Raw genomic sequence first — 24,760 nt, 5'->3', positions numbered from 1 at the left:
CCTGTTCCACATCAACAACTGTGTGACCCGGGCCCTCCCCGGTCAGGGTGCAAGCTCGCTACCCTTCAAAGCCCACACTCGCTCCACTTGCTCACAGTTCTTCAGGGATGATGTATTTCTCCAACAGCAAGACAACCCCTACCATCTCATCAGTGAAAAACATCAGTCCTCTATCAAGGCAACCTCTCCAATTTGCTCACACAGTGTGGATGGAATGTCATCTACTTTCTGCATCCTAGGGGGGAAAAAAAGGCCACCTTCCTTAAGGACTAGATCACAGAAATCGCACAAACGTGCTGGGGAGGGGGCACCCCGAAGTCCTCGTTCATCGGGGCCCCTCGGGGGACGGGCTGGGGTCCTCGCCGAGATCTGCGGTCGCCCCGAGAGCGCCCCTTCCGCTGCCTCGCCAGAGACTTGCGTGTGCAAGTCCTGGGCTATGGGGCCCCGGTCCACAGCCACGGAGGAGGCACAAAAACGATGCCTGTCGCTCCCGCCTGGCTGGCAGGAGCGACCCCCTTGGGAGACTTCGGGCCCCAGAGGAGCCCGGGCGCGGTTCTAGGCCTTTCCAGTCTCCCCGCCGTAGCTCCGGGTCCTTCCCGCGGGGCGAGGCCCGGGACAGAGATCGGGAGCGCGAGGCCCCCGGGCTGGGCTGCGGCAGCGGCGGCTCAACGGACGCCGGGCGCGGCAGGGCCGGGGGTGCGGAAGCGAGGAAGCGGGAGCCCCTCTTCCGGGGCGCGGGCGGGGACGGGGAGCGGGGCCCGGGGGGCGATCGCCCGGCCCGGGCGGTTGGCGGCGGCGGGGCTGCGGCGCGGGCGGCCCGGCGGGCGGGAGGAGGAGGGAGGAGGGAGATCTCGCTCTCGCTCTCGCCCCGCGGGAAGGGGGAGGCGGAGGCGCGACCGGCTGCGGGAGCTGCAATTACCGTGTGGGCTGCGGAATTCTCGTGGTGTTTGTCGGGGAGATGCGATAATGGCGTCCGTCCTCGCGAGAGAAGCCGCCGCTCTGCGCAGGCGCCGCGAGCCCCTCCCCGCGACGCTCGGCCCCCGCCCTCCGCGCAGGCTCACTGGGCGCGCGGGCCCGGGGGCGGGGCACCCCTGCGGCAGTGAGGCCAGCTGCGCGCGCTTTTCCCGCTCGGCCTCCTGGTGAGCATGCGCAGGCGGCCTTCTTCCGCGACGGTACCGGCTTCCCAGGGCTTTTTTCCCCCCGTTTTTCGCCCATGCCCATGGCCTGCGTGAGAAAAATCACCTCAGTGGACGGTCTGAGGAATTTGCATCTTCTTTGAGACGGAATGAATACGCATTAACTCCCTCAACTACTACACCTCCCAGGGTGCCCTGCGCAAGCTGGGAGCCATGCATTCCGGGACTCGTAGTCCCTGCGTCTGGGCCATGCCTGCCGGGACTTGTAGTCTCTCCGGACTCCGGTGGCCCGTCCTGTCCCCGCACCAAGGGTTGCTGGGACTTGTAGTTACGATGTTTCAGGTGGGCTGTGCGCCCCCAGCGGGTCCTACCTGCTGCTGCGGCGGGTCCTGCCCTGAGGTTCCGGAGCGCTTGGTGGCGTTTTCCCAGACATAAGTGGTCAGGGGTCCCCAGTGTCTATCCAGAGGGGCCTGAATGCACGCGCGCGGGGGTTAGCACACGCGGCAGTGATTATGGTCTTAGATAAGTCCTATAGGTGACACATAATATAAATAAGTGATGCCGGCCGGGCACGGTGGATCACGCCTGTAATCTCAGCCCTTTGGGAGGCCAAGGCGGGCGGAACACCTGAGGTAAAGGGTTCGTGACCAGCCTGGCCAACAGGCGAAACCCTGTCCCTACTAAAAATACAAAATTATGCCGAGCGTGGTGGCGGGCGCCTTGTAATCCCAACTACTCGGGAGGCTGAGGCAGGAGAATCGCTTGAGCCCGCGAGTCGGAGGTTGCAGTGAGCCGAGATCGCGCCACTGCACTCCAGCCTGGCGACAGAGCGAGACTGTCTCAAAAAAAAAAAAGTGATGACGTGAATGTGCACACGTTATATCTTATGTAGAATAAATGTGCAAATATGCGTTTGTGGGTAATCACAGGAAAAAATTCCCAAACCATAGCGCAGTTCCCAGAAATGTCATTCCTGGTTATCTCCCTCTGCTTATCTAGGATTACCTTGCCTTTCATTTTCTTCTTTATACTCGCCTCTGTTTCCTGAATTATTTGCTATGAGCAAGAATGCCTTTGATCTCCCAAACACAGGGCGAGGCAGCTATTTTCACTGGGAAAAATAAAATGCTGGCCGGGCGCGGTGGCTCACGCCTGTACTCCCAGCACTTTGGGAGGCCGAGGCGGGCGGATCACGAGGTCAGGAGATCGAGACCATCCTGGCTAACACGGTGAAACCCCGTCTCTAATAAAAATACAAAAAATTAGCCGGGCGTGGTGGCGGGCGCCTGTAGTCCCAGCTACTCGGGAGGCTGAGGCAGGAGAATGGCGTGAACCCGGGAGGCGGAGCTTGCAGTGAGCCGAGATGGTGCCACTGCACTCCAGCCTGGGCAGCAGAACGAGACTCCGTCTCAAGAAAAAAAAAAAAAGAAAGAAAAAGAAAATGCTTTACCTTGAATTTCCTGCCCAACTCCCTTTTGCCAATAATAAAAACAGGATTCAGCGCAGTCATGGGCTATGCGACCTTGGGCAACCTTACCGAGTTAAAGTCTCCTCCAGAATTAGGCTTGGAGGTTCCACTGAGGCTGGTGGCTGGGTTACTTCGTGGCAAAAGTGCCTTACAAACACTCCAAGGAGGAACCTTGGCAGAATGGCAGCGCTGGCACAGGTGTTGATCTGAAGATGGGACTTGTCCTTTTTCAACATGAAGATCAGCTCCAAAGAGATTAGAAAAATTGCCCAGCGAGGCCGCAGGGCTGGAGAGAGGCACAAGCTGAGTTTGCAGTCCAGAACGCCTTGCTTAGAGTGTGGAGTCCACTCACATGGAGGGAAAGGGTGCGTGCGGTAGCTGCCACAGAATATTCCCTCCGGCAGTGGGGACAAAACATGTTCTAGGGAGGCACGCCTTTTGTCTCCACCTCCACCTCAATCACGGCTGCATTCAAATATTAATACTTGCCCATGTAAGAATTCTTAGCATCCACGCCGGAATATCTGGCTTGAAAACAGACAAACCTAGGGTGATGTCGTTCCTGTTGTTTCAAAACATTCCCAAGTCCGTGTCTGGAGCTGCATTTCCCCTATCCCCAGGCCTTGGGCAATGCTGGGCTCGGCGTCATGAACAGGTGTGAGTGGACGAGAGGAGGAACTTGTGGGCAAAGGTGAATCCATCTGTGACCATCCAACAAGCTACAGTGAGGTTTGTTGAAGGCCACTGCTGACTAGGCATGATCAGAAATTAAGCCAATCAAAACTATGATTGTGCTGCAGTTAGTGATTGTTTTGTTTTGTTTTGTTTGCATCAGGGTCTTGCTCTGTCATCCAGGCTGGAGTGCGATGGTACAATCAGAGCTCACTGCAGCCTCTACCTCTCGGGCTTAAGTGATCTTCTCGCCTGAGCCTCCAGAGTAGCTGGGACTGCAGGCATGCACCACCACCATTGCCTGATTTTTTTTATTTTTTGTAGAGTCAGAGGTCTCAATATGTTGTCCAAGCTGGTCTTGAACTCCTGGACTCAAGCGATCCTCCCGCCTCAGCCTCCCAAAGTGTTAGGGTTACAGGCATGAGCTAATACACTTTTTTATTTTTGATGGTTTTGATTTAGTTTTTATTTTGCTGCTCAGGAAGCTAAAAAAGGAAGGCATTGTTCAATATTGGCATATAGTTGATTCACCGTAATTTTAAAAATGAAGTAGCTAGTCATCAGCAAAGACAGCTGTCTATAGTGAAGGTTCGCTTACTCACCAGTCGGTACAAGGATCCAATCTGGCCTGGAGTTAATGAAGTTACAGTCACATTAGTGAGGGCATTATAAGAGGAGCGGGAAGTGCACTCTGGCCTGTGTGGCACCAGATATGGGGGCCACTTACAAGTGTGTGCACTAGGCCATAAGTAAAGGTCACAGAGGTCCTTTTGTCAACACCTCGAAATGCCCACATCAAGAAAACCCTGGAACCTTCCGACGGTTCCTCTTTCTGAGAATGTCACTAGGGTGGAGAAAGAGAAAGTAAACACGATGCACTCGTTGGCCCAGGAAAAGCCCAGGAGGCCGAGTGGAATGCTGGAACGCTGAGCCTGGTTGTTCTTAAGTGCGAGGACTTGGAGTTTGCCCGGCCAGGGCTAGAGTCTAAGCCTTCCCTGGGCAAGTTGCTGAGGCTCTCAGGCCTCGCTTCCCACTCTGGGAACTGGTGTTTAGATCTCACAGCTCACAGGGATATTGGGAGGGGTCCATGGCATGGAGGTGATGAAGCGTTTAGTAGAGAGTCTGATTGCGGATGTGCTCATGTTACCATGGGCTGAGTGCCCATGAGCCGGGCACATTTCAGTGTAATTCCTATTCTTTGTGAAGAACAGGAAGATAAGAGAGGTTGAGCAATACACCTGGGGTCACACAGCCACAGTGGGGGTAGAGACGAGAGGAGGCAGGTGGTGAGATGTGGCAGCAAAGGTAGTGAAGGCGCAACTGCGTCCCTGTCAGCGAGGAAGGGGTGTCGTCTTGCTCCTGAGGCAATGGGGAAGACTTTACAAAGTTTGGGGCCAGAGTGGGTACGATCAGATTTGTGTTTTGAGAAGTCCATCTGGCGGCCTGGCGCAGTGGCTCACACCTGTAATCCCAGCACTTTGGGAGGTCAAGACGGGCAGCTCACCTGAGGTCGGGAGTTTGCAACCAGCCCAACCAACATGGTGATACCCCGTTTCTACTAAAAGTACAAAATTAGCCGGGTGTGGTGGCACATGGCTGTGATCCCAGCTACTTGGGAGGCTGAGGCAGGAGAATCGCTTGAACCCAGGAGGTGGAGGTTGCGGTGAGCCAAGATCGCGCCATTGCACTCCAGCCTCGGCAACAAGAGCGAGACTCTGTCTCAAAAAAAAAGAAAAGTCCATCTGGCTGGAGTGCTGGGAAAGGAATGGGAGGAGGAAATACATTATCCTGCATGAATTTGGGGAGAGCAGTGGAGAAGGCTGTGACAGGCTCCAAGTGAGAGACGGAGGCTTGCTGCAGGGGGTTGCAGTGCAGACAGGATGAAGAGAAATGGACAGATTGGAGAGGTTCCACAGAGTGAAATGCACAGGGCTTGCCCATGAGCCCGATGCTGGGGACTGCTAAGGGAGAGGGGGTGTCCAGGTGCTGTACTGGATGGTGGACGCACAGCTCCAGGAGATGGGAGACCGGACGTCATGGCTACCGCCCACGGTCGTGAGGACTGTCCCTGAAAACACATCTTTGCAATTGTTCCCCCAGGGGGGCTCCTTCTGTAATTCATCCTCCACTCTCCACACCCCTCCCCCGACTTTGCCACTTCATGCAAGGGCACTGTAAGGGTTTGAAGGTCTCACTGGAAGAGGTCAGCTTTGGGGTGAACTAGAGCCCTGAAAGGAGACCCCACTGGAAAACAAGATGATGATCCAGGGGTGACGGGAGGGGGTGGCAGTCAGCACCACTCAGCCCCTCCTGGCATGGATCCCACCCTCTCCGGGGACGGGCCACACACTCTGGGCTGTCGAGAGAGACCAGGACCTACCCAGTCACTGCTGTGTGGATACGGTACCCTCTGAAACTGGAGAAACAACCTACGCTTACCTTACCTTCCTCACTTGTAAAGTGGATCGGCAAGGCCTCAGATATGGGGGCCGCTTACACGTGTGTGCACTAGGCCATGTGTAAAGGTCACAGAGACCCTTACTATCTGCGTAGTAACATGCGTTTGAAAGAGAGAGGAGAGAGAGAGAGTGGCATTGCTTCGGCCCAGCGATTTGGCTGATTTCTCCTTTGTCTTGGCCAAACATACGGCCAAGCAGCCTTCATGGTCAGTTCTCAATCTGGGCTGATAGGAGACCCTCTGAAAACACCAAAGCCTGCACCTCCAGGAGTGGGGCCAGGTTCAGTGGCTCCAGAAACCCCCGGGAGTCCACTGCACAGACTCCCTCATCTCTGTCTCTGACTCTGTCTCTCTCTCTCTCCACCCCGCCCTTCCCATCTCTGGGCTTGGTTTTTCCCCATTTTTTTATTTTTAGGCGAAGTCTCGCTATGTCACCCAGGCTGAAGTGCAATGGTGCGATCTTGGCTCACTGCACCCTCCGCCTCCCAGGTTCAAGTGATTCTCCTTCCTCAGCCTCCCGAGTAGCTGGGATTACAGGCGCCTCCCACCAAGCCTCGCTATAATTTTTGTATTTTTTTGGTAGAGACGGAGTTTCACCATATTGGCCAGGCTGGTCTCGAACTCCTGGGCTCAAGTGATTCTCCCACCTACGGCATCTGAAAGTGCTGGGATTACAGGCATGAACCACCTCACCTGGCTGGTTTTTCCCCATTCCTGAGCAGGATCTCATGAAGGGGTCCCCGCAACTACCAACAGGTTTTTCCAGTTCAACCATTCCCTGGGAGAGAGAGGGCCTCTTTTCTCATCATTCCAGCAAGGCTCCCGGGGGCGATGCTTACTGGCCAGACTGTGTACCCGGCAATGACCCCCACTCCGAGTGGCCAGTCCTGAGACATGTCTGGGGGAGGGGTCAGCCTGGCCCAGCCTTGTGGAGGGCGGGTGGGGAGGGCTGGTCTCCCGGAGCAAACCCAGCAGCTGCCAGGGAGAAGAGCTGGGTGTGCGCAGGCAGAAACAGCACCAGTCCCCAGCGGGGTCCCTCAGGGCTCTCCTCCTGCACACGTGAACGCTGACGTCAGCACTGACGTTCTGTCCGGCTGGCAGCTCTGTCCTCCTGTCTGAGAATGGGAGCAGCCGTTGATGCGAACTCCTCAGGAGAGGCTGCGTACGGTGCAATTAATCCAGGCCACCCAAGCCAGACAGCGGATTAGCATCTCAACAGGGGCTACTGGGCGTTTGAGTCCTTATTAATGAGAAGTTGCCGCTGTGAAGCAGGTGGGGGAAACAGGTGTACAAACCCACGCAATCAGTAAAAAACGCCTGCGGGAAATGGACCCATAAAAAATCCAGCAGCAGTGACGGTAGCCCAGCGTGCCAGGGAACCGTCGCTTTTCCGACTTGCTTTCTTCCTGGCCCTGTCGGTAGTCGGCATGGTCCGTGGAAATCAACGAGAACTTGCCCGCCAGAAAACATGAAGAAAACCCAGGAAATTGGCAAGGGAAGAAGAAAAGAGGATAGCTTGACCACCTCTCAGAGAAAGCAGGGGGACTCTGAGATCATGCAACAAAACAGGAGGCAGTTAGTGAGAAATCTATGCAGACGAGAAAAATGATAACTGGCTATTTGGAAAACCTGGATGCTACTGCCGACTGGGTGCCTCGTAAGCCCTAAGATTAAGATTTTGTAGAGTGAACAGTCATGACATATAACTTATCCTTTAAAAAGATTTTAAACTTTACCTTTCAGATTGACTTGGTGCGATGTTTTAGAAGCATTCTTCAAAGAATAAAACACTAGGCCGGGCGCGGTGTATCATGCCTATAATCCCAGCACTTTGGGAGGCCGAGACGGGTGGATCACCTGAGGGAGTTCGAGACCAGCCTGACCAACATGGAGAAACCCCATCTCTACTAAAAAAAAAATACAAAATTAGCCAGGCGTGGTGGCACATGCCAGTAATCCCAGCTACTCGGGAGGCTGAGGCAGGAGAATTGCTTGAACCCGGGAGAAGGATGTTGCGGTGAGCCGAGATTGCACCACTGCACTCCATCCTGGGCAACAAGAGTGAAATTCTGTCTCACAAAAAAAAAAAAAGAAATGACTTTAAATTTCTATCACATGAGAATAAAGCCCTATTTCAAAAAGTGATGCAGAGAAATTTGAGGGTTCTCAGAGAATGGTGGGCTCCAGGCCTCTCTCACTCACTCACACATGAACATGCTTACGTGTAAATTTACATCTGTGTGTTAGGTACTAACGTAGTGTGTGCTCTACAGAACATGTGAAAAATAGAAAATCTTAACAGGTGAGAAAAAAATAAGAATAGAAATTTCAATCTTCTGCACGTGGAAGGGTTATCTGGGTACACGTGGTCCATTTTAGAAAAAATCAATTAAAGAAGGTTTGACTTAAACATTTTGGGTTCAAACATGAAGAATGTTTGTAAACAGGCAGAGAGGAGCAGTTTCTTGATCTCCTAACTTCTAATTTAAGAAATGAAGGCCGGGTGCAGTGGCTCATGCCTGTAATCCCAGCCCTTTGGGAGACCGAGGCGGGTGGGTCACGAGGTCAGGAGTTCAAGACCAGCCTGGCCAACATGGTGAAACCCCGTCTCTACTAAAAATACAATAATTAGCTGGGCATGGTGGTGGGTGCCTGCAATCCCAGCTACTCGGGAGACTGAGGCAGGAGAAGTGCTTGAACCGGAACCCGGGAGGCAGAGGTTGCAGTGAGCCGAGATCATGCCACTGCACTCCAGCCTGGGCAACAGAGCGAGATTCCATCTCAAAAAAAGAAAGAAAGAAAAGAAAAGAAGAAAAGAGGCTGGGCATGGTGGCTCACACTTGTAATCCCAGCACTTTGGGAGGCCAAGGCAGGCAGATCACCTGAGGTCAGGAGTTCAACACCAGCCTGGCCAACATGGTGAAACCCCATCTCTACTCAAAATACAAAAAATTAGCTGGGCATGGTGGTGGGCGCCTGTAATCCCAGCTACTCAGGAGGCTGAGGCAGGAGAATTGCTTGAACCTGGGAGGCGGAGGTTGCAGTGAGCCGAGATCACGCCATTGCACTCTAGCCCGGGCAACAGAAGTGAAACTCTGTCTAAAAAAAAAAAAGAAAAGAAAAGAAAGAAAGAAAGAAAGGTGGCCCCGTTAATGTTTATGCCAAGACAGCAGGCATGACCTGGAAGTGTCCGAAGCCACAGGGCATCTTGCTTCCGGGTCGGATGAATGAATCAAATCGCACCTATTTTGAGGCAAGCAAGGACTCTATGACTTCAGGAGCCCTGTTGGGTGGACAGAAGCTCCCTGCTCCCCTGGCCTGTCTACCCAGCAGCGCTTTGGCCAGTCCCATTCCTGTACTTCTGAGCCTGCCTGCCAGTCCCTCCTCACATGCACACTATGGCTTTTTGCCTGGTATTGAGTGTCCCGGAGCCCCAAACCACAGGGTCAACCCCATGAAAGAAACAGGGACTCTGCTCTCATCCACTCGCCCCTGCCCCCCGCGTAATCCCCTGGTGCTCACACAGCCCCACCGTAAAGTTTTTCTAGCTCCGTGGCAGACTTGTGCTCCTGTTTGCCAGATCAAAGCCCAGTGACCTGAGTGGCCTGTCCCCAGCAGAGGCCACTAGTCCCTGTTGACCCACCCAGTTGGGAAAGGCATGGGTTGAACTTTAACCATTAGGCTCAGGGGTTGGGATGAGTTTCTACAAAAAGAGGTGGGTACACGCCAGTCCACAGTGGTCCTGATCAAAGTGAGAACAGACAGCAGGGAACATCACCCTCTTCAGATTGGAGTCAGTGGGAACAGACCCAAGATGTTGGGGAGGAACACTTGGAAGACCTCAGCTTTCTCCTTCTTGGGTGAGCAGATGTGGGCCCCTCTCTGGAGTCGTTCGATGAGGCCAGGGCAATGGTGTTCTCAGCGTTCCTGTGCATGGCAAACCAGCAATAACACTTGTAAGTAGAGCCTGAAATTTCCTAAGTGTGACTGGATCCTTGTCTTAGCTGATGGGGTCTTTTGAGAGGAGAGAGGAGAGACCGTCCTGAGCCAGATGGGTTCAGATTTCCACTCAGTTTTTTTTTTTTTTTTTTAAGATGGAGTCTCGCTCTGTGGCCCAGGCTGGAGTACAGTGACGTGATCTCGGCTCACCACAACCTCCACCTCCCGGGTTCAAGTGATTCTCCTGCCTCAGCTTCCTGAGTAGCTGGGACTATAGGCGCATGCCACCACTCCTGGCTAATTTTTCATATTTTTAGTAGAGACAGGGTTTCACCGTGTTAGCCAGGTTGGTCTCGAACTCCTGACCTCGCGATCCGCCTGTCTCAGCTTCCCAAAGTGCTGGGATTACAGGCGTCAGCCACGGCGCCCGGCCCTCTTTTTTCTTTTTTTGATGAAGTTTTGCTCTTTTGCCCAGGCTAGAGTGCAATGGCATGATCTCGGCTCACTGCAACCTCTGCCCTCCAGGTTCAAGTGATTCTCCTGCCTCAGCCTCCAAAGTAACTGGGACTACAGGCACCCGCCACCGCACCCGGCTAATTTTTTGTATTTTGGTAGAGATGGGGTTTCACCATGTTGGCCAGGCTGGTCTCGAACTCCTGACCTCAGGTGATCCACCCACCTCGGCCTCCCAAAGTGCCAGGATTACAGGCGTGAGCCACCGTGCCTGGCCACACTCCGTTTCTCTTGTATTTGGTGACCTGGGGTGAATCATTTAGCCTCCGTTTCAGGGGTCCTGGGGAGGGCAAGATGCTGGGAGCAGGCAGGTAGTCCGTGTTCGCACAAGACACACTGGCACGACTCACCATCCAGACCCGGTGGAATGGGCTGCACTAACCAGTCACGATCGCTCCTAAACTCTTCGGCAGAGAACGCTTTCAAGCAAACCTGTAACAAATAAACCACTCAGCCAGCTCTGCCAAGAAACTGCCCCGTGCCAGCCCCTCCTGGCTTCATGGTCAGTGCCTTGTGACCTTGGACGAGGCGCTTCCTCTTTCTGGGTCTCAGGTGCTTCCTCCGTAGAATGAGAGTCTGCTTTGGCAGCTGCCAAGTTCTCTTCTAACTCAAATCTTCCACGCGTTCCATGTTTGGGCCATTGAAAGAGCATGGGCTTAGGAGCCAGACCCCAGGCATGCAGTGCGACTGACGCTTGCTGAGGTAGAGCCTCGGCAGGTCTTCACCCCCAAGCCTCTGTGTCCTTATCTCGAGATGGGGGTGGCCAGACTTTCTCTCCAGGGCCATGGAAGGATGACACGATGCGTGTAGAAAGCCTGGCCCACCCCAGACTCTCAGTGAGCTACACTCATTCCTTCTGTTGGGGTCCACACCTGTGGACTGGAGTGCAGTGGTGCGATCTCGGCTCACTGCAGCCTCTGCCTCCTGGGTTCAAGCGATCCTCTTGACTCAGCCTCCCAAGTAGCTGGGACTACAGGCGTGTGCCACCACGCCCAACTAATTTCTGTATTTTTAGTAGAGATGGGATTTTGCCATGTTGGCCAGGCTGGTCTCAAACTGCCGACCTCAAGTGGTCTACCTGCCTCGGCCTCCTAAAGTGCTGGGATTACAGGCGTGAGCCACCGCACCCACCTCCCTTTTTTATTCTTAGTACGACCGTCAAGAGCGCTAGCCTGCCTAGATTGGAATCTTGCCCCACTGCTCTATGGCTGTTGCCCCTCTGTGACTTTCCTTTATTTTTTGAGACTAATTTCTGTCTTATTGCCCAGGCTGGAGCGCAGTGGTGCCATCTCCAGCTCACTGCAACCTCCACCTCCCAGGTTCAAGCAATTCTCCTGCCTCAGCCTCCCGAGTAGCTGGAATTACAGGCATGCGCCACCACATCCGGCTAATTTTGTATTTTTAGTAGATACAGGGTTTCTCCATGTTGCTCAGTGTGGTCATGAACTCCCAGCCTCAGGTGATCCGCCCGCCTCAGCCTCCCAAAGTGCTGGGATTGCAGGCGTGAGCCACCGCGCCCGGCTGTCCCCTCTGTGACTTTCTTAACTTCCCCCAGCCTTGGTTTTGTCATCTGTAACAGGGGGTTGATAATGGTGCTTACCGCACAGTGTCGTTGGGAGAAGGGTCCGAGGTGGGGACTGCAAAGGCTGGGGACAGCACATGGCTCCAGGAAGCCCTTGCTAGACGCCAGCTGCTGCTGTTGCTAACACAGGCAGCGGTGGGTGCCCTGTGTCTATTTAAGCATTTCCCTGTCAGTGGGCAGCAGGTAGCATCCCATTTCTTACTGTGGCAACATGTCCTCTTACATCGTGTACTAGAGAGAGTCATATTCTGTATCGGCACCTAAATCCATTTACACCATGGTCCTCAATCTGTTCCCAGTGAACAGAGGGCTCTGCCAAATCATTTCAGAGTTCCACAAAGAGCAGAATATTCTGCCAAGCAGAGAAGATTGGAACATCGTAAGGAATTCATCCTTCTATGTCGGTGTTTTATTTATGGGCATTCTGAAGATTATTTCACTTGGAAAAAGAATATTGTTACTAAAAATTATTGAAAAATCACTGGTGGTTTGGCCTTGAGAGAAAAGTCAAAGAGTTACAAAACGCTCAGTGATAATTTTAGAACCAGGCATGGGGGCTCACACCTGTAATCCCAGCACTATTTTGGGAGGCTGATGTGGGAGGACAGCTCAAGCACAGGAGTTCAAGATCAGCCTGGGCAACATAGCAAGAACCCATCTCTAAAAAAAAAAAAAATTAAAAAATTAACAGGACATCGTGGCACACACCTATCATCCCAGCTACTTGGGAGGCTGAGGCAGGAGGATCACTGACCCCAGGAATTTCAGGCTGCAGTGAGCCCTGATCAGGCCACTGCACTCCAGCCTGGGCTACACAGCAAGACTCTGTCTAAGAAAAAATAATTTTAGGGATCATTTAATGTTTTCTAGTCATGTTTCAGCGTGTGCACTGGCAATGCCCATCTGTTCCTAAGTGTGTGATCAGCAACATTACGTTGGTAACTTAAAATTGGCCATGGTGAAAGTATTTACACCACAGTCACTGGTAAACCCTAGAAATCAAAGATTCTAAATTCCTGGGAGAATGGCTTATTAAACCTCAACCAGCACACTGCTGCACATTTTTGGACATTTTACTGGGTATTTCCTGCTAAGGTGTGTGTGAGACTTCTTGCGTTTGGCTCCCCCTGGGCTGATCGTGGCTGGGCTGGGCTCCCCACTCTGGGTGGGTCCAGGCCTGCTCACTGCATCTCTCATCCTCCCTCCGCAGCCACCTGAGGCCTGTTCTTCTCACGGCGGAGGGCGGGCACTCACAGGGCGAGGCCAGCGGTGCCCATGTATTCCAAGCTACTGCTCACGTCATGTCTGCTAATGTCCCAGTGGTCAAAGCAGGTCACCAGGTGGCCAAGCCTGGTGACAATGGGGGAGGGGATAGCTTCTCCCATGGAGGTCAAAGGGGAAGGAATTTGAGATTTGCTGAACCACCATCAAACCTGGAGACTGAGAATGCATTGGGGAGATGGGGTCTCCTTCCAGACTGCGCCCGTGTGAATTAGGGGCAAATACTGGCCTCCTGGGGCAGGGGACTTGGCGTCTTTGATTCCATGTCCCCTGCACCTGGGCCAGGGCTTGACCCATAGGAGCAGCTCTGTAAATATTTGTTGACTGATTGAAAAAGAGGATAACGTTTGTATTGCCTCCCATCGGAGCCCTACTGGAATTAGCACAGAACCTACGTTGCTGGGCACCAGGGTTGGCTGTGTGGAGATTGGAAGACTATTCAGCATCCAGGTGGCATCACCTCCGTGCAGGTGGCAATGAGCCCATCCTTTTGTTGGGTGACACACGCTGAGTTCAACGCGGGTGTTTCATTGTTGGTGGGCCCGTTGGTGCAGCTCAGTAAACAGAACCTAAAATTACCCGCTCTTCCCACAACCTGTGTCTCTGTAAGCCAGGGAAGCCTGCGTCTCTGGTCTAGATGCGCGCCTCCTCTGTGGCATCAGTGGCTTTGGGGTTCTGTCTACATTCAGGTCTGTGTAGCCATGTTAAATGCCCCTTGCCCGGCAGGGAGGACGGGAGGCAGCGGCCGTGGGAGGGGGGTAGAGTGCACTCAGTCCTGCTTCCCGTTGGATGCAAGGGAGATTTGTGAGGCTTCAAAGGGGCTTTTTTTTTTTTCTTAGATGGAGTCTGCCTCTTGTTGCTCAGGCTGGCGTGCAATAGCGCAATCTCAGCTCACTGCAACCTCCACCTCCTGAGTTCAAGTGATTCTCCTGCCTCAGCCTCCCAAGTAGTTGAGTAGCTGGGATTACAGGCAGGCACGACCACGCCCGGCCTCAGAGAGGCTCTTTGGAGAGAACAGTCAATGGAAGTTCCGGGCTGCTGGTGTCGTTCTGAATTAAAGCAGACGCTGGGACAAAGGACACACAGACAGAGGCCCCTGTTGTGGCCGCCGGCTCCCGCGTCCATAGTTGTCCATCGCGTGAGAGAGAACAGAACGCATCTGCAGGATGCCGCAGGGCCCACCGTTTCCCAGCGCCGGCTTAGTCACTGCTTTCGGGCACTTAGCGAGTTCTGTGTGTGACCGCAGGCTTGTGCTGGGCTGTAAGGCAGGGGCAGGGAAATGCATCCTCCCCGTCTATCATGCGTCGGAAGGCACTCCAGGCCTTCGCCAGCGCCAGCGAGCTTATCTTCTCAGCAAAGCTGCTGTGATTCTACTCCCTTATTCTCCTTCCTGCAGATAAAGAAACTGAGACTGGGAGAAGGTGGTAAATAATATGCCAGGTAACTCGGAGAGTGAGTGGGGAGAGCCGCCAGGGTTTTGGCCCACAGATGTGTCTTCCCCACTGCACAATGTGTAAAACTTAAAAAATTACTTGGCAAGGTCAGGCACAGTGGTTTATGCCTGTAATCCCAGCACTTTGGGAGGCCGAGGCAGGTGGATCACCTGAAGTCAGGAGTTCGAGAACAGCCTGGCCAACATGGTGAAACCCCGTCTCTACTAAAAATACAAAAATTAGCCGGGCGTGGTGGTAGGCACCTGTAATCCCAGCTACTCGGGAGACTGAGGCAGGAGAATCACTTGAACCCGGGAGGCGGAGGTTGCAGTGAACTGAGATTACGCCAGTGCACTCCAGCCCTGGCAACAGAGTGAGACTCAATCTGAAAAAAAAAAAAAAAAAAAAAAAAAAAAAAAAAAAATTACTTGACAACACCTGAACATTGGGACACCCTACCTGAACATCTGTATTTCTATCTTCTCTTTAAAAATCCAGGCTGGGCGCAGTGGCTCACGCCTATAATCCCAGCACTTTGGGAGGCCGAGGCAGGCAGATCACAAGGTCAGGAGATCGAGACCATCCTAGCCAACACGGTGAAACCACGTCTCTACTAAAAATACAAAAATTCCCCAGGCGTGGTGGCACATGCCTGTAACCCCAGCTACTTGGGAGGCTGAGGCAGGAGAATCGCCTGAACCAGGGTGTTGGAGCTTGCAGTGAGCCGAGATCGCGTCACTGCACTCCAGCCTGGGCCACAGAAGGAGACTCTGTCTCAAAAAAAAAAAAAAAAAATAGATCCAAAGATCTGGCAGCAGAGGGCTCCCTCTCCCACCCAGTGGGGTAGCAGCAGCCCCTCTCAGAACCACCCTGTGCTGTCCACACGCCGCAGTCCCCACTGCTCCCTCCTGCCCACCCAGCCTGCCAGGGAGGGCCCGTTGCCCACAGCAGCTTTACTCGTCAGCATCCTCTGCCCTCACAACATGTCCACTTTAATAGGGAAGCCAGGCGCCTGGGTCTGATGTTGACGGGATTCAGGCCTCAGGTTCCACTGGGGAAGGGTCCGGGGCGGCGGGGGGGTCCTTGCCGCTGGTCTACAAAGAACAGAGGAACACTCTGGAGATCTGGACACCAGCCTGGAGCAGCCAGAAGCTCTAGCAGAGACTCCCAGAGGCCAGGATCTCAGTTCAGACTGCAGCGAGCTTGCTGGATGTCTTGGAAAAGGGACTGCAGCCCCTGGCCCTCTGCTTTCCCATCTGTAAGAGGCAGGGGCAGTTAATCCACACTAGGGATTATTCATTCAACAAACATTCATAGTGCCAGATGCCGTCGGAGCACGGGAATGCACGGGCCAGAAAAATGACTAAGCCCCTGCTGAGATTCTGGTTACGAGACAGACAGCAGACCCCTAGCAGATGTTACCACGCACGTTGACAGGGGAGAGAAAAACCAAGAGAGAAAATTAAAATAAACAGGCACACAACCAACCTACTATCTATCATCACCATTATCTCACATAGGGCTTTTTAACACTGACGAGTAGAAGATGCGATTTTAGAACAAACATTCTGCGATTTTGCAATCTTTGACTTAAAAATGTATTGTACATTCTACTGACCTCTGATGGGTTACTTTTTTTTTTTTTTTTTTTGAGATGGAGTCTCGCTCTATCGCCCAGGCTGGAGTGCAGTGGCGCTATCTCGGCTCACTGCAAGCTCCGCCTCCCGGGCTCACACCATTCTCCTGCCTCAGCCTCCTGAGTAGCTGGGACTACGGGCGCCCACCACTGTGCCCGGCTAATTTTTTGTATTTTTAGTAGAGACCGGGTTTCACGGTGTTAGCCAGGATGGTCTTGATCTCCTGACTTTGTGATCCGCCCACCTCAGCCTCCCAAAGTGCTGGGATTATAGGCGTGAGCAACTGCACCTGGCCTGATGGTTTACTTATTAAATAACAGCTAAAAATTTTTTCAAGTTCATTAAAGAACAAAACACAGCAATGCGCTAACCATTCGACTTAGGTGGAGACGCATTTCTGACAGAGCTATACGTCTTTTTTTTTTTTTTTTTTTTTTGAGACCGAATTTGCTCTTGTCATCTAGGCAGGAATGCAATGGTGCCATCTCTGCTCACTGCAATCTCCGCCTCCCACATTCAAGCCATACTCCTGCCTCAGCCTCCCGGGCACCTGGGATTACAGGCGCCCGCCACCACACCCAGCTAATTTTTACATTTTCAATAACGATGGGGTTTTACCATGTTGGTCAGGCTGGTCTCAAACTCCTGACCTCAGGCGATCTGCCCACCTTGCTTCCAAAAGTGCTGGGTTTAGAGGTGTGAGCCACTGTTCCTGACCTCTGAACTGTTTTTGATTAATGGCTCTTACTTTAAAAATGACAATCAAAGCAGTTTGAAATGAGCCTCGAGGAAGTAGGTAGAGGGGCTGCCACTCTGCTTAATTTTCTCCACACTGGGGTCTCATTTCCTCCTTGCCAGAGGGCTTGGACAGTGGGACTTCCAAAGCAGATCCAGTTTCCACAGGACCACAAGGTGGGGTACCTGGGAGTGGGAAGGGAGGTTTCAAGCCCTTTCTGAGAGACAAGAGCCCCACTGCACTCAGCCTGCCTTCCCCACAGCACCCTCCTCCACCCACCTGCCCTCCCCAAGGTCTCTCCAGACTTCCTGTGGCCACTCTGTGACCAGGGCAACACAAAAGTCAAAACCCATCAACACAGGCGGCACGGGCCGAGAGGGAGTTGCTTCCGGGTGGGAAAGAAAGTCCCCGAGTGGTGCAGAAAGGAGAGGAGCAGGCGAGTACCCTGTGGGCACGTTTCCAGCTGCGCAGGGGCCCCCAGGCGCCCGTTTCCCGTGGGTCAGTTTCCCGTGAGCCAGGACCTGAGGGGTCTCGTGCGGCCGGGTTTCTGCCCTGTCCTTCCAAGACACAGGATGAAGCTCATGCCTCACTCAGGGTCTCCGTCTGTCTCCCTGCAGTGCACCCACTCTGGACGGTCCCGGTCTCCGTGCCAGGGGGCACCCGGCAGTCTCCTATTAACATCCAGTGGAGGGACAGCGTCTATGACCCCCAGCTGAAGCCACTCAGGGTCTCCTATGACGCGGCATCCTGCCTGTACATCTGGAACACTGGCTACCTCTTCCAGGTGGAATTTGACGATGCCACCGAGGCATCAGGTGAGTGCCAGCTGGGGCTCGAGGGCTTTGTCCTCTCCCGTTGTTCTGGCAGCAGGGTCAAGAGCTTCGCGGAGAATGGGGAGGAGAGCAGGAAGGTGCTGCTTTCCTTGTGCTGCTGGGGCAGGGACAGAGACTCGCTTGAGGGAGGACACACCCGGGGGATGGTGTGAAGGTTCTCGAGGGGACAGGAGCCTGGTGCTCACTTTACAGATGAGAATACCGCCGGCACCTGCATGCACACAGGTGCACCTAGCAAAGAAAAACCCCTTCCCGTGGGGCTCGCCTTGCAGCGGGTGGGAGGAAGAGACAAGCTCAATGAAATGCGAACACTTTGCGCGTCGGAAGAGGAACTCAGAAGGCAGCGGTGGCTGGACGCCCATGCTGGCCTTGATCATCTAGGCAGAGGCCTGCAAGGAAGTTGGGACCACAGCAGGGCAGGGGCATTGGGAGCCTGGAAATGAGACCACTGCAGGCTTGAGCAGGCAGTGACCTGGCCGACATTTTATTTCATTTCATTTCATTTCATTTTTCATTTCATTTCATTTCATTTTATATTGAGACAGAGTCTTGCTCTGTCATTCAGGATGGAGTGCCGTGGCGCAATCTCAGCTCACTGCAATGTCTATCTCCTGGTTCAAGTGATTCTCCTGCCTCAGCCTGAGTAACTGGGATTACAGGTGTCTGCCACCATGCCCGGCTAATTTTTGTATTTTTAGCAGAAATGGGATGTCGCCACGTTGGCCAGACTGCTCTCGAACTCCTGACCTCAGGTGATCTGCCCACCTTGGCCTCCCAAAGTGCTGGGGTTACAGGCGTGAGCCACCGCGCCCGGCCCTGGCTGACCTTTTAAATGGATCCCCCAGCTGCTGTGAGGACAGACTGAGCAGGCGCCTGGAGGGGAGCAGGGGTTAAATAGGAGGCAGTCCGGGGAGATGCAGGTGGGAGACGGTGGTGGAGGGACGGGGTGGGCTGGGAGGTGACTTGAGAGGTCCTGAAAGCCACCAAGCCCTTACTGGGTTCCAGCGCTTGGCCAAGGGCTTCTGCAGATCATCTCATCAAACCTTCACCATGATTCTCGGAAGTTCCAGGCAGATGCTCTGAGGTTTGGGAAGGTTCTCTCTATGCCTATTATGTTTGCATTTTTATCAGGACTGGCTGCCAGGTCCTACCTGGTGTTTTCCCAGCACCAGCTGGTGTCACTGTAAGCTGCCTTCCTGCGGAACGCCTGCTCTCCCTCCTGCTGCGAGCCTGGAATTGGGCCACGCGCTGGGTATCAGGTGCCTATGTGAACAGCTCCCAATAAACCCTTGGGCACTGAGTTGCTAGTGAGCTGCTCTGGTACAGAACACGTCACACTGGTTTACTGTTTCAGCTGGTTTAGGGGAGAATTAAGTCCGTCCTGTCCGTCTCCCCTGGTGAGGACTCCAGAAGCTCCTGCCTGGGGCCCTCCAGACAGCCCAGACACCTCTTCGCGTGGCTGATCTCGCTCTGCGTCCTTTTGCTGAATGTAGCTTAGCTCTGAGGGTGGCTCTGTGCTGGACCCAGTGACTCTTCCTGGGGAATCATCAAACCTGGGGGCCCCAAAGCAGCCGCAGCCCCACATCCTCTCCAGCAGGCATCCCATCTGCCTCCTATCGGGTGCGTCCCACATGCCTGGGGATCTTGCTCACTCACTGTTGCTCCCATGAGGATGTAACTCCGCTGGGGCAGGTTTTTGTCTTATTTGATATTTTATGCGCCAGGCATCCTAGGCCCTCAGCAAATTGATGGATGAACAGAGTTGAAGGCATAAATGAGCCTCCTTTTCTTCCTCTGTGATTGGGGAGAGAAGGGATGGCCACTGCAAAGGCTGCAGGGAGAGAATCGAGGCCACCCCAGGCCGGCACTCAGCACCACATCTGCACAGAAACTCCCACATGGCTGCCAGCACGCCCGGACCTGCTTCCACGCTTCTGCGTTATCCAAGTGGGACCAAGAAGCGGGACGGTGCCCCCACGCTCACCTTCATGCCCTCTCGCTGTGCATGCGGAGGCAGCATTCACCTTCCTTACACTAAACATGCTCACCGGGGCTTCCCCAGCTCCTGCTGTCACGGGGAGGTCTGCCCAGCTGCGTCCCAGCTTCGTCATGACATGGTGCTTGCATTTCAGCCACTTAAATCTGCATATGCCTAGAAATTCTCAACACAGGGGACCTCGGTGAGCAGGCACGGTGCCCACGGATGAGTGCGCTGAGCCGTATGTGCAGGCCTTCCTGGAGCCCGGGGAGAGGCACCCCATGGAGAGTAGAGGCCCAGCCTGAGCCTGCTCCTGCCTCTAATGCAGCTGCTGTTGGGGGCAGGGCGTGAGAGCTTCTTCTCCGTGCCAGGCCCTACACAGTGCATCGCAAACACCACGGCTTGGTCCTTCCAGTGTCTCTCTCTCCTTTCGAAGGCGAGAAGGAGCCACGCTGCCTATATGCTCAGTGCCATTCACAGTTGCTTCATCAGGCTCCACTGCAACCCCCAGGGATGCTTCCCGTGTGGGGCTTGCTGAGTACCAGCAGCAGTAACCCCAACTCCAGCCAACGTAAGCAAAGTGCAACTTCTTGGAAGGACAAGACCAGCTCGGAGAAGAAGAGGGAAAGTTGGACAACCAGATCTTGGGAGGCACAGACCAGGCCAGCTTCGGGGACCAGGGAGCAGGGATTTTTGCATTCATTTATTTAGTTGCCAGTGGTTTTTCTCCCCTTGTTGGTCTGTTCCAAGTTCAAATGCCCAAGAAGCAACTCAGATTGGCTTTTCAGTTTTAATGTGGTTATATTATTTAAAAATTCTTCATGCAGCCACTTGAAAATATTGAACAACCAAAAATAGTTCCTGAACTTTTAATTGTTTGGGTTAATAGTTGTGTGAATGTATTAGTAATTTTGAGAACAATAGTTGTCATGGATACAGATGAGTTGCTATGGGATTCATATTCCTCCTGCATAATTTTTAGATGTGGCCGTGGGTCTCACTGATATTTCAATAACCGATTTGTTTCCTCTAAGTCGTAAAGTATAAACTTTGAAGGTTATTTTGGACTTTTGTTTGTTATTTTACAAAATAAATTCCCAAGGCAAAGGGTCTGGTGGCTGACCCTGAGCTGACACCCAGCCCTCAGCCGGTGGAGCATCAGGCACCCGGCTAATGTCCTCACCAAGACCTCATGCAGTGGGGAACAGGGCGCCCCAGGGGAATCCTGATACTACTCCCAGAAGGAGGAAGGGATGTGGACAGACCCCCTTTAAAAGCACTGCCAGGCTGGGCGAGCTGGCTCATGCTTATAATCCCAGCACTTTGGGAAGCCGAGGTGGGTGGATCACCTGAGGTCAGAAGTTCAAGATCAGCCTGGCCAACATGGTGAAACCCCATCTCTACTAAAAATACAAAAATTAGCCAGGTTGGTGGCGCACACCTGTGGTTCCAGTTCCTCGGGGGACTGAGGCAGGAGAATCGCTTGAATTTGGGAGGTGGAGTTTGCAGTGAGCAGAGATCGAGCCACTGCACTCCAGCTTGGGTGACAGAGCGAGACTCCAAAAAAAAAAAAAGCGCTGCCACCTATGAATAGCAGCATGGCACAAAACAGAAGCCACTAGAGAGAGTATTGCAGGACCCTCATTTTACGTAAGAACAAATGAAGGCTCAGAGAAGGGGCGACTGCCAAGGGTGAGTGACCTAGTACAAGGAGCCGGCTTCCGTTCCGACTGCAGATTCTAGCCCTTCACCAACTCACTTCTTCTCACCAAGGGCTTCACTTGCACCACTGCAGTCTTCCTTTCAACAGTCGTGGGAGATACAAACCAGTCCCCATTTTACAGATGCGAAAAAGGAGGCTCGGGAACTCCTCGGCCAGAGGCCACAGAGGCCTCCCAATGGCACTCCGTGCTCTGCAAAGAAGGGAATCTGGGGAGCAGGCACCGTTTAGAGAAAGAATCTGCATCCAACATTCACAAAATCCAGCAGGAGGCCACCAGGAGCTGACCTCCATGCAGAGAGGAAGCACCAGCTCCCTGGGTGAGTGAGGCCAAGGTCACAGTCGGTCCCCAGGAGAACCGGCAGCCGGCCCGGGGCCCAGACGGGCCTCTGGCTCAAGCCCAGCAGAGGCTGTGTCCAGTGGGCCTTGAGGTCGGCACGGGAGGCCCGTCCCTCACCCCTCAGGGCAAGAACAAGCCCACGCCTCAACCCTGTTGGCGGTGGAGCAGGGACATCTCTGCAGTGCTTTAAGGGCACACTTGTTAGTTTTTGTTCAGCTCGTGGCAGCATGTGTGCCCTGGAATCTAGATGTTTCTGTATCCCCAAGGGAACCCAGGCTCAGGCTTTAGGCTAGAAAACAAGACAATTGCAGATGGTAAATATCCCCCAGGATCACAAGTCAAAGCCTGCTTTTGGTCGAGAATCTTAACCTGCGTGCCTGTCTGTGTGGCACACCGTCCTCAGGAACAGCCTCGCAACTTTCCCTGGAACCTCCCCTTCCCCACCGCACCTGGTCCTAGCGAGGATATTATTCACATCAGTGAATAAAATGCTAATTTTATGGGGGGCTGACAAACAGTTCTCACACACCAGTGTGCACCAACATCCCTGGAGAGTGTGTTAGAGCACAGACTCCCGTCGGCCCGGCGGCTCACACCTGTAACCCCAGCACTGTGATAGGCCAAGGCGGGAGGGTAACGAGAATGCATCTCTACAAAAATAAAAATAAAAAAATTAGCTGGACGTGGTGGTGCAAGCCTGTGGTCCCAGCTACTCGGGAGGCTGAGGCAGGAGGCTTGCTTAAGCCCAAGAGATTGAGGCTGCAGTAACCTGGGATTGTGCCACTTAACTCCAGCCTGGGCAACACAGCGAGATCCTGTCTCTCAAAAAAAAAATAATAATAATAACAATAACACACACACAAAGGAACACAACCTGTGCTTCCTCTAGACATTCTGACTTGGCAGGTGCAAGGCAGATCCAAGAATCTCATGCCAGCAGGCTCCCAGGTGCCGCTGATCCCGCCAGTCCGTGGCTTTGTAAGGGCATCTGCTGTGTTGCTGGCTCGGCTTCCATCCTCCTGCCTCCTGGGTCCAACATTCCTGTTTTCCTTGGGAGCCCATCCCCGACTCCCATGCACGGGGTCCAGAGACAGGAGTGGGTGGGGACCTGGGCGTGGCCACTCAGAACAGCCCTGTCACTGGCTGCAGCAATTGGTACAGGCATGGGCACGTGACTCAAGACCAGCCAATGAGAGCCAAGGGGTTTTTTTTCTAGGACGTATTTAAAGAGATTATTTCCATGGCTGTGCAAAGGCCAGCTGTGCCCCGCAGCAGGTGAGGGCCCTCCTGAAAAAGTGCCCACACGGGAGGGCAAAGCCAAGAGGGGGAGAAATCAAGGCCCAAGCCAATTTCGGGGCCTCTGAATGTAGCTGTACCTGAAGCCAAGTCAACCCCTGTACTAATAAGCCTCTTTTTAAAATCAGTTTGATTTAAGTTCCTATCCCTTGCTTCCAAGAGTCCTGATACAAGCAGACAAATAAAAGTAGCCAGGCGCGGTGGTCATGCCTGTAATCCCAACACTTTGGGAGGCTGAGGCAGGTGGATTGCTTGAGGTCAGGAGTTCGAGACCAGACTGGCCAATATGGTGAAAGCCCATCTCTACTAAAAAATACAAAAATTGGCCGGGTGCAGTGCCTCACGCCTGTAATCCCAGCACTTTGGGAGGCCAAGGCAGGCGGATCACCTGAGGTCAGGAGTTCGAGACCAGCCTGACCAACATGGAGAAACCCCATCTCTACAAAAAATACAAAAGTAGCCAGGCGTGATGGTGCATGCCTGTAATCCCAACTACTTGGAAGGCTGAGGCAGGAAAATCGCTTGAACCTGGTAGGTGGAGGTTGCGGTCAGCCGAGATCGTGCCATTGCACTCCAGCCAGGGTGACAAGAGTGAAACCTTGTCTCAAAAAAAAAAGTAAAAATACAAAAATTAGCTGGGCATGGTGGCAAGCACCTGTAATCCCAGCTACTGGGGAGGCTGAGGCAGAAGAATTGCTTGAACCTGGGAGGCGGAAGTTGTAAGTGAGTCGAGATCACGCCACTGCACTCCAGCCTGGGCAACAAAGTGAGATTTAGTTTCAAAAAAATAAAATAAAATAAGTGACTAAATTGGCCAGGCGCAGTAGCTCAGGCCTGTAATCCCAGTGCTTTGGGAGGCAGAGGCAGGTGGATCATCTGAGGTCAGGAGTTCCAGACCAGCCTGGCCAACATGGTGAAACCCCGTCTCTACCAAAAATACAAAAATTAGTCGAGCGTGGTGGGGCGTGCCTGTAATCCCAGCTACTCAGGAGGCTGAGGCAGAATTGCTTGAACCCATGAGGCGGAGGTTGCAGTGAGCTGAGATTGCACCACCGCCCTCCAGCCTGGGCGACAGAGTGAGACATTGTCTCAAAAACAAACAAACAATCAAACAAACAAACAAAAAACAGTGACTAAACTGAGAGCAAAGAAATAGAAGGGAGGGAGCAGGAGGATCATCAGTTTCCATCCTTTTACTGCGTGCTCAAATGTAATTTGGCTGCACGTGAGGTCTGTGCAGACCCCGGGTGAGGGGTGAGTTGGCTATGGCCTGTTTAACTCCACCTGTGCAGACTGCAGCTCAGCCTCGTCCATGCTTCGTGACTCAGCCTTGTCCTCAGGGAAGCTGGGGCTGGTGCACCTTTCAGAAGTGGTCCCAGGTAAGCCCGGCCCTCCTGAGTCCATGGATGGGGAATGCTGGTACAGGCCTAGCAGCTGGCTTTCCGGGGCTGGGTGGAGGGACGAGAGCGGTGATGTGTGGTGTTCGCCACTTTCCATGGTGCAAATACTCCTGCACGGCCGAGTTCAAGTTTTGAAGGTGCAGTCACCGATAGTGGAGTTGGGAAGAGATTTGCACAGTCAGCTCCAGAGCCAGCGTGAGCCATCTCCCACCCGCCGCTGCCCCCTGCCTTCCTCCCTCTTGTCCCTGCAGCCTGGGATCTCACTGCTGCTCTCCAAGTGAGGAATTCCAGTAAGCCTTCTTAAGACTTCTTTTTGGTTTACCTGGCAGAACCCCACC

The 24,760-nt window shown here is 53.5% G+C and overlaps 2 protein-coding genes and 1 pseudogene across 42 annotated transcripts in view; 2 read left to right on the top strand and 1 right to left on the bottom strand.

Moving 5' to 3' along the window:
- BANP (BTG3 associated nuclear protein) overlaps positions 1 to 3,311 on the bottom strand; it is a 129,308-nt gene extending 125,997 nt beyond the window's left edge. For 12 of the 39 annotated variants that reach the window (XM_016930344.4, XM_016930346.4, XM_054668562.2 and 9 more), the window contains exon 1: positions 920 to 1,023. The gene's annotated coding sequence lies outside the window, so the exon portion shown is untranslated. Of the gene's footprint in view, position 1; positions 236 to 919; positions 1,064 to 2,673 lie in introns of those variants that run through there. The other 27 variants (XM_063797958.1, XM_054668561.2, XM_063797959.1 and 24 more) reach the window with 13 other exon arrangements.
- A 3,441-nt stretch (positions 3,312 to 6,752) lies between these two features.
- Positions 6,753 to 8,232, top strand: LOC107968748 (small EDRK-rich factor 1-like; annotated as a pseudogene).
- A 1,169-nt stretch (positions 8,233 to 9,401) lies between these two features.
- Positions 9,402 to 24,760, top strand: part of CA5A (carbonic anhydrase 5A) — a 53,643-nt gene continuing 38,284 nt past the window's right edge. Inside the window, exons 1-2 of one of the 3 annotated variants that reach the window (XM_054668557.2) lie at positions 9,402 to 9,690; positions 17,473 to 17,670. In XM_054668557.2, the coding sequence (XP_054524532.1) occupies positions 9,549 to 9,690; positions 17,473 to 17,670 (340 nt within the window). In that variant the 5' untranslated portion in view covers positions 9,402 to 9,548. The remainder of the gene's footprint in view (positions 9,691 to 17,472; positions 17,671 to 24,760) is intronic. The other 2 variants (XM_009431405.5, XM_523486.9) reach the window with 2 other exon arrangements.

Source organism: Pan troglodytes, chromosome 18 (genome assembly GCF_028858775.2).
Source record: "Pan troglodytes isolate AG18354 chromosome 18, NHGRI_mPanTro3-v2.0_pri, whole genome shotgun sequence".
NCBI lineage: Eukaryota > Metazoa > Chordata > Mammalia > Primates > Hominidae > Pan > Pan troglodytes.
The sequence above is the reverse complement of the archived record's forward strand: the minus strand, read 5'-3'. Positions and strand labels throughout refer to the sequence as shown.